This window comes from Corythoichthys intestinalis, chromosome 16 (genome assembly GCF_030265065.1).
Source record: "Corythoichthys intestinalis isolate RoL2023-P3 chromosome 16, ASM3026506v1, whole genome shotgun sequence".
Classification (NCBI taxonomy): Eukaryota; Metazoa; Chordata; class Actinopteri; order Syngnathiformes; family Syngnathidae; genus Corythoichthys; species Corythoichthys intestinalis.
This window is the reverse complement of record NC_080410.1, coordinates 1,594,016-1,609,569: the sequence shown is the minus strand read 5'-3', so window position 1 is coordinate 1,609,569 and position 15,554 is coordinate 1,594,016. Positions and strand designations below refer to the sequence as shown.

Below are 15,554 nucleotides of genomic sequence, written 5' to 3'. Positions count from 1 at the left end.
ACCAGTGATAAGAAGCCAATTCTAAACAAAAGTTGAGCGCGTTGTACACTGCCAATTTATTTTTATTATTTTTCTTAAATCTAGCCAAATCATTTCCTCTATTTTGAGTGTTAAAGACTAGGTGACAGATTAATGTCAGATTGTGCCACTTAATTTAAGTAAATACTACAAGATTACGGTAAATAACAATAATACAACATTAAAAGTTGGTCATTATCACCTAACTCAAGAAAAAATATATATATATATATCCATTCTTGAATTAAAGCCATTTCTGCCAAACAATCTTTTTTAAACATTATATATACTAATTTATTGCTTAAAATAAATCAATCTTATTTTCAGCAAACTATTTTTCTTCAAGTAATCCGAGTAAAATGTATTTGGAGCACTGGCATATAATTTCACTTATTTCTAGTAGATTTACACTGAAAACATGGGAATTTAACTAGTTTTAAGGAGGTGTGTTTTTGCAGTGTAGCGCATATTTAGTGAATGACATGTACACACAACAGTATTCATTTGATCACGTATTATAGACGATTATTGAAGTTTCTGAGGTACTTCCGCTTTACTGTCTGCTAGCAACTTCCGTTTTAAGATTTATCCAAAACAACAGTGGTGCTGGAGTAACATTACTCATCAAAATCCCTTAAAAAAGACAATTTGAAAATACCGAATCAATCTGCCATCATTACGACAGAGGAGGAAAACATGTTCATGAAGGAAGATGTGGAACCAAGCTCGTGCCACCACAAAGACTGGGGTTTTTTGTAGCTATGTTGCCGCGGTGTTATGGAAGGTATGTTTTTCCTATCCCTGCATTTTCATGTGTCCGGTGTTCAAAAAATACTAAAGCTAAAATCGCACAAAACAACTTTTTGCCTTTGATATAGTTATTACGATGATGATTGTAAACAAGAATGTAAAACAAGAAATGGAATCATGTTGTCCAAATGTTTTATTGTGATCAATATCTGCAATAAAAAAGAATTACATATTTTTGTTTATGTTGTCAAACCTTGTAGTATTTCCTTGTAACAACAAAATCCGTGTCAGCCCTTCTGCATAATTTGTAATTTCACCTAATTTTGGTCACTCACGTGTCCGGCGTATCAATCTATACCTCACGCCAACACAGGCTGACAGGTTGCTATAATTTTGTCCTCGAATGATCAACAAAGTAATAAGAACAATCATTCAATCTCATCTACGTCTCATCTACGCCGTGCGGAATTCATTTTTGGCGATTCCGTGGGTTCCTCTGGCTAGATTTTGCAGTTTTAACTTTGTCAACATACAAATTACTTCAACCGCAATTTATGTTCTTCTTTTTATACAGGAAGTTCTGTAGAGACATTTTCCAAGATGGCGCTGCCCATATTTTGCTCAGGAAACCTGTTAATTGATATTTTGGAGGAAGCTGAGCTTCGCTTCCAATTACCATTGCAATGAATAATATAAAAGTATCAAACTGCTGTATTTCATATATTGTGTGTGTGCCAATTTTTTTTTTTCTAAAAATTGCATATAAAAATCTCATTAAAAAACAATAGTGGCAACTGGGTAAACAGGCGACATGTTATGTGGGGGCCCTTATCAGCGTCTAGTCAGCCACCAGGTGAAACAACTTCCTACAGCCAAGCCACCGCAGAAGATGAAGACAAGGGTGTAGTTGTGGGAGTTCAATCCCACAGTCCGCATGGAGGACGTAGCCAGCTCTGAGAAACTGTTAATCTGTGAACAAAGAAAAACCCATTGTTTAACCATACGACAGTTTATTTTTTTTTTAAATGCCATATTAAAAGGGAATAAAGTGAGGAGAGGACACTTGGCAGTTGTGAGTTAATTACTCAATTTTAAGTCCATACTGTTTCTCGTAGAAATAATGTTCCGATAAGCGGATTCTTTGACATGTCATTGCGTAGTGCGTACGTTTCTCACTTTATGTGGAAGGACTGTATTTTGATTGATTTGCACATTTGGAGGAGGATTTAGCAAGGCATAAGGTTCATTCTTGCCATGTTGTCTACTGTACGGCCACATTGGCCAAATTCCCACCAAAGGAGACCATAAAAAAAACAAGAAACAGCAATAGGCATTAAGGAGAATAAAAGCAGTGTTCTGTCTGATTATCACACCTGTACGATTAATGCTTTTCCACACATTAAATGTTGATCAAAGCGTTTTATAATACCTCTTAATTTATCGATGTCATTGTGGACTAACCATGTTTGATGTACATCAGGGGTGTCCAAACTTTTTGCAACGGGCGCCAGATTTGGTGTGGTTAAAATGTGGGGGGCCGACCTTGGCTGACGTCCTTTACTTAGAACAATATATTTAAGCAGATTTTAGCAAGCCATTCTGTGTTTCACATTTGCTTTATTATTTTTCTTTAATTATAAAATTTCAACAATCTCCCAAATAGCCTTTGTGGTGTTTTGTTTGGATTCTCGGGCTCTTGCGAAATAGTGCTGCTGTGAAATTAAACTAGCTTCAAGTTGCTTTAATTTCTCGCTACGTGTCTTCCCTGTAATCTTGTCGTACATGTCAGCCTGTCTTGTTTGGTAATATCGCCTCACATTGAACTCTTTAAAAACAGCGACTGTCTCTTTGCAAATGAGGCAGACATAATTTTGCGTATTTTAGTGAAGAAATAGTCAAATTTCCACCTATTCTTGAAGCGTCGGCTGTCGCAGTTAACTTTCTTTTTTGTGTTGATTGTCGCCATTTCAGAAAATTGGGAGTAAAGGGTCACGCGGGGTAATGTTGCTTGGAGTGCTGCTGCCTTTTAGTGGATAAATGAGGAGCAGCATTTGTGTAAGTTACTTCATATGCTAGTAGCAGTACTGCTGACCAATTTATCAAAGTCTGTGTGCGGGCCAGAAGTTACTGATTTTATGACAGAGGCTGGGGGCCGGATGAAATCTGACCAGGGGCCGCATTTGGCCCCCGGGCCGGACTTTGGACATGTCTGCAGTAATCCTATTATCTCTAAGTTTCTGTTGAATTTTACTTTATGCCCTGCATAGATTTGTGCGCTGTCTATCTGCAATCAGTGCGCAAGTGCTCATACACGCAGCTTAGAGGGAACATTGTTTGCAAGCAACTGTCAGGTGCGCACCCCCACCTACTGTACAAGAATGTGCAGCACCCATTTGAAGGCGCGCTGCTCTCACTGTTGTTTTTTTATTGGTCCATATCTTGTTAACCCGCCTAATCTTGCTTGTATTCGTGTTACTCCCTCTAGTGCTCAATAACGGTATAGTTGCACGGGGCTCACTGATTGCGCTGGATGCAAAAACAAAACTATCTATTCACAATGAGAGAAAAACAAAAGTAATGTTAAATGCAGGCGACAATTTGAAAAGTTGTGGAGTAAAAAGTACAGATACGTGCTGTAAAATGTAGTGTAGTAAAAGTAAAAAGTAACTGGAGGGAGGAAAATATTTTCCTAAGAGTGCAAAACAACTCAGGGACGGATTGTTGGACTCCAATGCACTGTCCTCAAAGTCAATGAATCTACAGAAGTGAGGTTTAGAACAAGCGTGTAGCAGTGATGACGCAAATTTAATTTATTTTCTGTCTTTTTAGGCAGAGAACTGAGAGATATTGTGTGGATCACTCTTTCAAGCACTTTTCGCAAAAGTCAATTTTGCAATTACAAATGCTTTGGTAGTAGTATCTTCATTCATTTTGCTTGCAATGAAAAAACACAAAAGAGAATGAAAAAAAAAATCATAATTATACACAAAACTCCAAAAATGGGCCGGACAAAAGTATTTGCACCCTTTGAAAAATTATGTGATGAGTCTCTATTTTGTGTAATTAACAGCACCTGTTACTTACCTGTGGCATATAACAGGAGGTGGCAATAACCAAATCACACTTGCAGCCAGTTAAAATGGATTAAAGTTGACTCAACCTCTGTCCTGTGCCCTTATGTGTACCACATTGAGCATGGAGAAAAGAAAGAAGACCAAAGAAATGTCTGAGGACTTGAGAAGCAAAATTGTGAGAAAGCATGGGTAATCTCAAAGCTACAAGACCATCTCCAGAGACTTGAATGCTCCTGTGTTTACCGTGCGCAGTGTCATCAATAAGTGTAAAGCCCATGGCACTGTGGCTAACCTCCCTAGATGTGGATGGAAAAATTGACGAGATATTACAACGAAAGATTGTGCTGATGGTAGATAAAGAACCTTGACTAACATCCAAACAAGTTCAAGCTGTCCTGCAGTCAAAGGGTACAACAGTCTCAACCCGTACTATCCGTGGGCGTCTGCATGAAAAGGGAGTCTATGGTAGGATACCAAGGAAGACCCCACTTCTGACCCAGATCGAGTTTGCCAAAACTTACATGAGAGAGCCAAAAACATTTTAAAAGAATGTTCTCTGGTCAGATGAGACAAAAGTAGAGCTTTTTGGGAAAAGGCATCAACGTAGAGTTTACAGGACAAAAAAAAAACAGGCTTTCAAAGAAAAGAACAAGTTCCCCACTGTCAAACATGGCGGGGGTTCCCTGATGTTTTGGGGTTGCTTTGCTTCCTCTGGCACTGGACTGCTTGACCATGTGCATGGCATTATGAAGTCTGAAGACTACCAACTAATTTTGCAGCATAATGTAGGGCCCAGTGTGACAAAGCTGGGTCTCTCTCAGAGGTCATGGGTCTTGCAGCAGGACCATGACCCAAAACACAATTCAAAAAGCACTAGGAAATGGTATGAGAGAAAGCACTGGAGACTTCTAAAGTGGCCAGCAATGAGTCCAGACCTGAATCCCATAGAACACCTGTGGAGAGATCTGAAAATGACAGTTTGGAGAAGGCACCCTTCAAATCTCAGTGACCCGGAGAAGTTGGCCAAAGAGTTATTGTCTAAAATTCCAGCAGAGCATTGTAAGAATCTCAATGATAGATACCGGAAGCGTTTGTTCGCAGTTATTTTGTCTAAAGGTTGTGCTACCAAGTATTAGGCTGAGGGTGCCAATACTTTTGTCTGGCCTATTTTTGGAGTTTTGTGTAAATGATAATGATTTTTTTTTTTTTTTTTTAAATGTCATTCTCTATTGTGTTTTTTTTTTCTTTGCAAGCAAAATAAATGAAGATATTACAACCAAAGCATTTGTAATTGCTATCATTTTCTGCAACAAATTCAGCATTATCTGACAGAATTGCAGGGGTGCCAATACTTTTGGCCAGCACTGTATAGTTTTATAAATGTATACAGTACTGTACTGTCCAGTGGCTGTGCAACTTCATCGTGGGTGCAATTACGCTCTTCTTCGTGTGTAAGTGCGTTCTTAGTCGCGTTCAGAAGTACTACCTGCTCTATGCTCCCTGCGCCAAAATGAAATCATGCATTACAAAGTAAAAGTCAACATTATAATCAAATTCACATTTCACAAAAGGGCAGAACAAGTATTTTTTTATGCTGGTGTCAAAAAACATGTAAATTGATGATCTTTCTCACCGAACGTCTGATTAATGAACACCCAAATCCTAATCGGATCAATATTTTTAGTGTTTTAGCTCCTGCTGCTTCGCTACTGTGCAGACGTCTCTCTGCTTTGCTCCTGCTTCTCAAGCTTCAATCATCTTTTTAATCATTTTTAATCACCTCTAAATTACTCAGCAAGTCTTGGGATTTTCTTTTAATCTTGTTTATATTTAAACAAAGGCTTTTTGAGCATTTTTGAGCCTTTTAAAGTGCTTTTTTGTCGTTACTGGAACACAAGTCTGCCTTATCGCGACTGGAACTGAGGAATTCGGCTAACGGAAGCTAAGTAGCAACATGCCTCCCCTGTCAATGGATGATTACCACAAACTGCTCCAGAAGATAGCAGTACTGGAAACAAAAATCTACCGGCTTGAAGTGAATATGGAGGTAAATGGACAGCTCGGGAATGAAACCACTCTGCCGATCTCCCAAAACAGCGAGTGGGAGCGGACCCACAGAATGCAAACAAACACCATCGAGACTCAACGGGACCCTGGCAGAACCCAGCACTGGCAGATTTACGATGAAAAGGAATGGCCACCTCTGCAGAAGACTGCGTCATCTACTCCGGCACCAGAAAAGAAATTATCACAGATCAAGGCAACAACAAAGGGTCAAAGCAAAGTGCCTCAAGCTGCTGGAATTCTACTGGAAAATAGATTTACGCCACTCTCCGAGACTCCTGAACCCGGGAAAGTTGGAACACCCAGCTCGAAAGAGAGGTACGATGCTAATGCATGTGCTAACAGGCTACAGAGAAAGCGACCCACTGGGCCCCGCACTCTGATAGTGGGCGACATTGCTGTGAATGGGATAAAACACTTTTGTAGCAACAATACCAAAGTATGTTGTTTTAATAAAGCAACTGTGTCTGATATCACAGCTAGTATCCTGAGCATTGCTGCTCAACATCCAACAGCCACTACTCTGATAATACACACAGGAGCACTCGATATTGCGAAGCAAAAATCAGAGCTTTTAAAGCAAGACTTCACTGAACTGATAAACAAAGTCAGTACTTTAAATACTGAGGTGTTTTTCAGTGGCCCCATACCCGTGCCCAGGCTGGGGGATGAAAGTTTCAGCAGAGTGATGATGCTCAACAAATGGCTCAAAGCTACATGCGCTGGACAATCGATGTACTTCATTGACAATTTCAACATATTTTCAGGGCGCAGGCATCTCTTTAAAAAGGATGGCCTTCACCTAAATAAGTCAGGAGTGTGGTTACTAAGCAGCAGCATGTTTTATCTCTTGAGGCACAGACAGTCTGCTTATCTCGAGGAAAGGAGGCAAGCTGTCCCAAAACATCTGATAAACATTGAGGCTGGTGAGCACGCAGGATCGTCTCCTCCAAAAATGGAGCCTACAATCGCTGAAGGAGAAGTGACTAAGCCAGCCCTGCCAGGCTGTGACCAACCCTCTGCTGAGGCTCCACTGCCTCAACGGGAGGAGACCCTGGTAGCAGGTGATCGACCTCCTTCAGACGAGACCCAAGAAGCGGCTCCATCAGCTCAACAGGAGGAGAACCACCTGACCGTGCAATCCTCTGCTGACGAGGCCCCATCCAGCCTCAAATCCTCACACTCCAAGACACCAACACGCCGCCGACTCCAAGCTAAAGCCCCATCCAGCCGCAAATCCTCACACTCCAAGACGCCAACACGCCGCCGACCCCAGGATAAGGCCCCATCCAGCCCCAAATCCTCACACTACAAGACGCCACTACGCCGCCGACTCCAGGATAAGGCCACATCCAGCACCAAATCCTCACACTCCAAGACGCCACCACTCCGCCGACTCAGTCAGGCTAAGGCCTCATCAAGGCCTAAATCCCCACAGTCCCGGAAGCCACCCCGCCGACGACTTAGTTTGGATGGAATAATGAGTCAACCTGGTCTGGACTCCATGGATCTAAATAGCAAGGTTAACCAGTCTCTTGATCTCCTCAAGTTCATGTCTTCGCTTCCACCCTGTACCTGCCACACCCGACAGGTGCCAGGGTAAGATGGCAACAAACCAACCAGCCTCCCCTGGAATTCTCTCGGGGCAAAGCCAAAGCACTACAACTCTGGAACTACACGGTATTATCCTTCTATGGAGGAAGCCATGTTTGCGAGTACAGTCTGTATGCTCAACAATCCCAGTGGTGATAAACAACACAAAAAGGGCTAGACTGGTGAGAAATAAAAAACGTTCAATCAACTCTGCCAACCTGTTAAGCATAGTATGTCATTCCCAAAACTCACCAGTGAATCCAGTCTGGCATCTCCAATTGGCTCTGCTAAATATAAGATCTTTAGCTGGCAAATCTTTCTTAATTAATGATTTTATCAGCAAACATAACCTTGACATGATGTTCCTAACAGAAACTTGGTTAGATAAAGATAAGAGCTCGACAGTTCTGATTGAGGCAACCCCCACAAACTTCAATTTCTTTAGTGCGCCAAGAACCCATAAGAAAGGAGGTGGGGTGTCCAGTCTGATCAAGGACAGTTTCCAATGCACAAATATTTCATGTGGTCAGTTTGATTCCTTTGAATATATTGTCATTCAGCTAAAAAGCCCTTGCAGAGCTGCCTTGGTAACACTTTACAGACCACCAAAGTATAACACACTGTTTTTTGATGAGTTTACCAAAATGCTGTCTTCTGTCTGCATGGACTTTGATTGTGTTGTTCTAGTGGGTGACTTTAACATTCATGTTGATAATCCTGAAGAAGGATGTGCTATAGAGCTTTTAAATATTTTGGATACATTTGGTTTATCTCAGCATGTCACAGTTCCAACACATAACAGAGGGCACATACTGGATTTAATAATATCCAAAGGTCTTAACATCTCTGAGGTCACAGTGAATGATGTTGCGCTGTCTGATCACTACTGCATTATGTTTAAAATGACCACCCCTGTCCATCCTCTGAAAAGGGAAACAGAGGTGATTAGGAAGCATTACATAAGTGATAACACTTGTGCGTTATTCACACAGGCCTATGCCTCACCATTAACCCCTACAATAGCTCCAGTGGAAGAACTTGTAAATAGTTTCAGTTCCAGTGTGATGACTGTAATTGACACTATTGCCCCGATTAAGACAAAATCTTTGTCAAGAAAGAAGAGGTCACCCTGGAGAAATGCCATACTAGCTATAAAACAAAAGCAAGTTTGTAGACGAGCAGAACGCAGATGGCGAAAAAACAAACTCCTAGTTTTTTATGATATCTACAAAGACAGTCTTCGCAAATACAACCAGGAACTGAAAAATGCTAGACAGTCATATTTTTCAGAGATCATTAGTAGAAACACTAACAATACCCGCACACTATTTTCTGTTGTTGACAAACTGACAAACCCACAAGCATCAATACCTCAGGAATTGGCATCTGAGGTGTCGTGTAATAATTTCGCAGCATTCTTTACACACAAAGTACTAAAGATTAGACAGACTGTGTGCAACTCCAGATTAACAAATGTTACACTAAATGCCTCCCAAAATGTCCCCCACGTCAATTTTAGACAGTTTAGCCTCTTGGACTATGCCACTTTAACAGAAATTGTGTTGAAATTAAAGCCCACAACATGCTGCCTTGACATCCTTCCTTCAAACTTTTTCAAAACTGTTTTTCATTGCATAGCCCCAGACATACTTCAGATTATAAATACTTCTCTCCAAACAGGAGAGTTTCCTCAGACTTTAAAAACTGCAGTAATAAAACCTCTCCTAAAAAAACCTAATCTGGATGCCTCAACCATTAGTAATTACAGGCCAATATCAAATCTGACATTCCTGGGGAAAATTATCGAAAGGGTTGTGTTCGAACAGATCCAGAATTATATGATGCAAAACAATCTTTTTAACTCGTTTCAGTCTGGATTTCGACCACAACACAGCACCGAGACTGTGCTTATCAAAGTCGTAAATGATATTCGTCGGAATACCGATGCAGGCAAATCATCTGTTCTGCTACTATTGGATCTCAGCGCCGCATTTGACACGGTTGATCACAACATACTACTCAGCAGATTGGAACAGTGGGTAGGGCTTACTGACACCATTCTTCAGTGGTTCACATCCTATTTACATGATAGGGATTTCTTTGTGTCAATCAGAAACCATCAGTCAGAACGAACCAAATTCACGTGTGGAGTCCCTCAAGAGTCAATTCTTGGACCACTCTTATTTAACATCTATATGCTTCCGTTAGCTCAGATAATGGAACAGTATGACATCTCCTATCATGCCTATGCAGATGACACACAACTGTACATTTCTGTGTCCCCACATGATTATAGTCCCTTAGTCACCCTGAGCAAATGCATTCATCAAATCAATGAATGGATGTGCCAGAATTTTCTCCAGTTAAATGTGCAAAAGACAGAGGTGATCATTTTTGGGCCAAAAAAGGAAAGGTCAAAGATAAGCAGCCAACTTAGCACAATGTCACTTACAGCTACAAATCAAGTCAGAAACCTTGGCGTAATTATTGACTCAGACCTAAAATTTGATAGCCATTTAAAGTCCGTCACTAAATCCGCTTATTACCACCTAAAAAATATAACCAGAATTAAGGGGCTTCTGACTCAACAAGACATGGAAAAACTTATGCATGAATTCATTTTCAGCAGATTGGACTATTGCAACGGTATATTTACAGGACTTGATAAAAAATCAGTCAGGAAGTTGCAGCTGGTACAGAATGCTGCAGCCAGAGTCCTCACAAATACAAGGAAGCTGGACCACATTACACCAGTTTTGAAATCGCTACACTGGCTTCCAGTAAGTCAAAGGATAGACTATAAAATACTACTGCTCGTCTACAAAACACTTAATGGCCTTGGACCAAAATACATGCTTGACTTGTTAGAGTCCTATGAGACATCTAGACCCCTAAGGTCGTCTGGAACCGGTCTTCTGCATGTTCCAAGAACAAGAACCAAGCAGGGTGAGGCAGCATTTAGTTATTATGCTCCTCACCTCTGGAACAAGTTACCCGAACGTCTGAAGTATGCTCAAACTGTTAGCTCTTTTAAATCAGGGCTAAAAACGCTTTTGTTTAGCACTGCATATCTATAACTGTCTATATATTTCAATCTACCTGCTTTCTATTCCTCTTGTTTTTATCTCCATTGCTGATTTAAATTATTATTAGTAGTAGTAGCTTTTGTTTTATTTTTATTTTATTTATTTATTTTTATTCTGTGATTAAATGCGATCTTTTGTCTTCGTTTCTACGTTGTGTTGATTTAAATGTGATTTTTATGACCTTCATGTGATGTAAAGCACTTTGAATTGCCTTGTGTTGAATTGTGCTATATAAATAAATTTGCCTTGCCTTGCCTTGTTAATGAAAACAGTAGATCTAATCATAATTTTAATCTGAAAAACTTGGGGAGACACCACTCAAGACCTATGGGGACAAAGAAGTGCTCCAGGACCTGGTTTGAGCCTAGCTGGCTGACGTGTTTCATGCAGGTAAATGATATCTTGTCCCTGATTTAAGAATTGTAACCTATTGTGCGAGTACTGCCTCAGAAGCTGGCAGTGTCCGTGTGCGCAGAACTGTGGATATAAATCCATTTAGATAAGGTTTTCCTGCCGAGTAGACCTCAAGTTAGCCCTCAAATTGTGAAAACTAGTTGAGTTTTCGTCCACTAAAACTAGACGAAAACATTTTGAAACAACTAAAATATGACTAAGACTATTAAGTATTTCTGTTCAAAAGGCATAGACGAAGATGAAAATTAAAACGGCTGCCAAAAACAACAATGGTAAGCGCATTGGTCCATGCTGTGTTAATAGGTGCATTTAAAACTTTAAATATACAATCCCATTTGCATGAAAAAATAAACCAAATAAATGAATAATCTTGAGTTAACTGTGGACCGCATGCGATGAACCGCGGTTAAAAATTTAAAGTGCTTGACAGCACTAATACAAACATGTATAGGGCGGAAAACGCAGACAAGACTGAAAAAGCAGTTCCTGCTCTTGCACTCCTCTTTCAAAGAAACTGCTGTATTTTAAATCAAAAGAACTGTTGTGTTTGGTAGAACAATATGTCTATATGCTGCCATAGCAGATTCATGGCCCATTAAGCCCCCAAACTATTTTTAATTTGTCCGTTTTACCCTGGAAACCCCCGTTTGCAGACGTCGCGCAACCGCTTTTGTTTCAACCCAGCCATAAAACGAAGATAATTAATAATATTGATTATTCAAAATGTCTGTCATTTTTAGCTTATAATCATTAATTGACGTCTAATATTTCGTTTTAAAAACAACAACAAAAAACTACTTAAAAAATTATTCACTCGCATATTTTAAACTTTTAATCAAATTACATCACAATGAAAAAAATGCCGTCTGTAAAAAAGTCACGGATATCTACCTCACAACTATTGCTTAATTGTATTTTTTTTGTTACTGTCGCATTTTCTGATATGTTAGATCAGTGTTTTTCAACTGGTGTGCCGCGGCACACTAGTGTGCCGTGAGAGATCGTCAGGTGTGCCGTGTGAAATTATCTAATGTCGCATTTATAAATACAAATATTGTAATGTCCGTAACTTTACGGGACCTTGAAGGGGCAATCAGACTGCAGAGTGGTGACTTAGCGGGAAGCAAGCGAGGAGGGAGGGAGAACGGCGTGAGAGCGTAGATAGCGGTCGCATGCTGCGGATGCCGCTGTTATTTTGTTTATTATTTTCCATTGTTGCCACAATAAAGTGGGAAAGTCATCACCGACTCCTCTCATTTCTATTTCCCCATTCGGGGCTATTACAATATTTTTTTTTACATCGTCGGGCGGAGTTGCAGTAGGAAGGTAGGAAGGAGTATGTGACGGCCCCTGGCCGTTTAATAGTTAATTTTCTGAGACTCTTCCAGTCAGCTGATCGTCGCCTCTGCACCATCCAATCTAGCAGCAGAGGGGTTTAACATTGACAAAATTAAGGAGTCATATAGGCCATTCACTTTTGAAGGCCAAGTATCACTATTAGCTGATGGCAGTAACTCGGTGCCGATAAAAATCTTGCGTGACACTGGTGCAAGCCAGTCCTTCGTCTTAGCCTCTGTGTTACCTTTAAACAGACACGTTAGTTTTGGGCGTTGGAATGATTCCATTTCGAGCGACATTGCATAAGTTATATTTGAATTGCCCACTAGTTGTCAGCCCTATAAAGGTCGCCGTGCGTAAACAACTACCTGTTGACAGGATTCATCTAATATTGGGTAATGATGATGTGGGAGAAAAAGTTTTCCCAATTCCAGATGTAAGCAATGACCCTATATGCGAGTTAGTACTGTCGCCAACAGCACCTAAAGTGTCTACCAAAAGAGTAGATAGTGTTAAATTGTTACCTGCTGGAGCTGTAGTGAAATCCAATGTGGACCGTGAAATGTTCATAAGGGCTCAGCAATGTAAACCAAGTATAGATTTGTGTGTGTGAAAGCTACCCTGCCGGGTCCTGACAGTTCCACAACTTTGGTAAACAAGGCCGTAGTTAGTAAGTGGTTCCCTCCTTTAGTTAGTGACGTGGGGTGGGACTCTGTGGGGCCACCAAAACCTGCTAACGCTAGTGTGCGCGCCCACTCGGCTAAAAGAGGACCCTATCGTTATTGGCCCTTCGAAATTTGGAAGTGTACTTGGGGTCGAACCTGCTACCGCTAACTATTACGGTTATGTAGGGTATATGTTTGTTTTTAAGGTGGGGGGTGTGACGGCCCCTGGCCGTTTAATAGTTAATTTTCGGAGACTCTTCCAGTCAGCTGATCGTCGCCTCCACCAGCTGGCTGCTTCCCCTCCCACTATGACGAAAGCTGATCGACGCAGGATGGACCGACGACGTCGCTGCCGCTGATTGGCCAAGAAAAAGGCGCCAAGCTTCATAAACCTGCCACTGTCAACGCTCTATGAGGTCGCATTTGACAGCATTCTGCCGCGATCCTCCTCGCCAGCTGTTTGCTCGCCATTCACGCTCGTTTGCATTTGATCACTAGTCTGATACACTCCCGCTTTTTCGGTGAGGTCTTTTGTGTTTATTCGTTATTCGTTTTTGTTCACCACTGTAAATAAGAGCACTGAAGCAAGTAGGAGTAAGTCGCCATTTCTGTTCAACCCGTTTTCTCCTGTTTTGTATAGCGTAGGAAGCTAGGTTAGTGGCTGTCTTTTCTTTGTTCTTTTTCATTATCAGGGTTTAGTTAGCGGGTGGGGTTTAAGTGTAGATTCTTTTGTTTGTTGTTTTGGCCTGGGCTTACCCTGAAGCTGCGCTTCATCCACATTATATACACATTCATTGAGAGTCTGATTGTTGTGTAAATAAATTTGTGTCCACTTGTAAATTTGTGTGGCTCGTTTTATGTTACGCCGTTAGCGAGCCGTCCGTGGGACGTAACAGAGTAGGTAGAAACTTCTCGGTGGTGTGCAGATGAGCGCAGTAATGCTCGTATCGCATTAAAAAACTGCTCGGATTTCTAGCCATCAACGACCTTGTTGTCCGCGACAATGTGGACCCCAGCAAGTCTACTGCACATTATTTGGTTAGACTCGTCATGTGTCTATATACTCGAAAGTGTCCTTTCTATTTTATCCATATGTGACGACCAGCAATCCTCCCAGTGTTTTATTCTAACACTTTGTCAAGGACTGCAAAATGGCTGACGGCTAGAAACCCAAGTTCTTGAACGCGACACGAGCAGCTCTCTTAAATGTCATTTCCAAACGAAACACCCATCACTTCAAAACTACTCAATGGACAATTTTGTTCACCTTAGTGAAAACAGAGAGAAACAGGCAACTTTTTTGGCAAAAACTACGACGGTAAATGAGAAAGCCCTCAAAGCCAGTTACCTTGTTGCTTCATCCAAAAAGTCCCACACCTTGCCAGAGACATTAATACTACCTGCCTGCAAAGCCATTGTCTGCGAGATGCTCGGCCCTGATGTGGTTAAAAACATTGCTTAAGTCCCCCTATCTGACAATTCTGTGCTTTTTTCAAGCCTAACTGCTATTTAAAAAAAATAAAAAATTAAAGTTAAAACAGAAAGACAGAGCTGTTGAAGAATAAGGATATCGACTTTGTGTTCATCTAAACAGGCTCAAGTTTCACACTGAGTAAGTATACATACTGAGAAATTATTTTATAATTTAATATACTATACAAAAAAAATAATTTTGGAACATTTTTGGTTTGTGTTGTTCCGCGAGATTTTTTCCAATGTAAAAACGTGCTGTGAGTCAAAAAAGGTTGAAAAACACTTTGTTAGATGATAAGTAATCGATCCAAACAAAGAAGAATTGGAAGAAAAAAAAAACGTTTTAAAGGGTAAATATATGAAAAAGAAAATCTCGACCACTCCTGTGGTCTGCGATTTCTGCATCGCGACCCTTGTTATATTACCATGTTTCACCCATAAAATACCCAAAAATTCTAGCTGTGGCCATTCACAGCTCTGTCTTGACACTCAGTGATACATGCTACATGGAGTTTTTGGATCGAAACAAGGTAAGTACGCGATAATAGCTCGGTAAAATCATGGCGTCTTTAATTCTGCTCTCGCATGTTCTCCCCTCTAGATAGTTTTTTTTTTCTTTTTTTAAATGCCCTCCTGTTCAAAAATTTTCTTCCCCCAGAAAATTAAGATTTAAAGCTTTCCAATGATGTATCACACATGCATATCGGACAATTTTGAAAGTTGGCCAAATTGGGGGTCTCAGAGCGGAACTTCAAGTCACCTGAGTATTTTCCGCCATATACACTGTATATACAGACGCAGTAATAATCAACACTGTGTAGTATTTCCTGTGTGAATACAATATTTTTGTCATCATTGTATAGAATACTTAAGAAATAAAGGGAGAGAAAAGGAACCAGCCATGAACACACCCATCCACCATGATCCCGAATCCAGCTGAGCAGGTTTTTCCGAAAGAAATCCACTGTCCAATTCAGGATATCCCTCACTGACTTGGGCAAATGAGCCTCCACCATCTGAGGAAACAGCGATACACAAATGATACTTTACCAGAAGATGTACTATGCAGTGATAGCCAC

General features: G+C 40.7%; 1 protein-coding gene across 1 annotated transcript in view; it reads right to left on the bottom strand.

Moving 5' to 3' along the window:
* Positions 1-353: 353 nt before the first annotated feature.
* LOC130904876 (apoptosis regulator BAX-like) overlaps positions 354-15,554 on the bottom strand; it is a 31,420-nt gene continuing 16,219 nt past the window's right edge. The window contains exons 5-6 of the mRNA XM_057817963.1: positions 15,387-15,491; positions 354-1,737 (exon numbers count right to left, since the gene is read on the bottom strand). Coding sequence (XP_057673946.1) covers positions 1,600-1,737; positions 15,387-15,491 — 243 coding nt within the window. The 3' untranslated portion in view covers positions 354-1,599. The remainder of the gene's footprint in view (positions 1,738-15,386; positions 15,492-15,554) is intronic.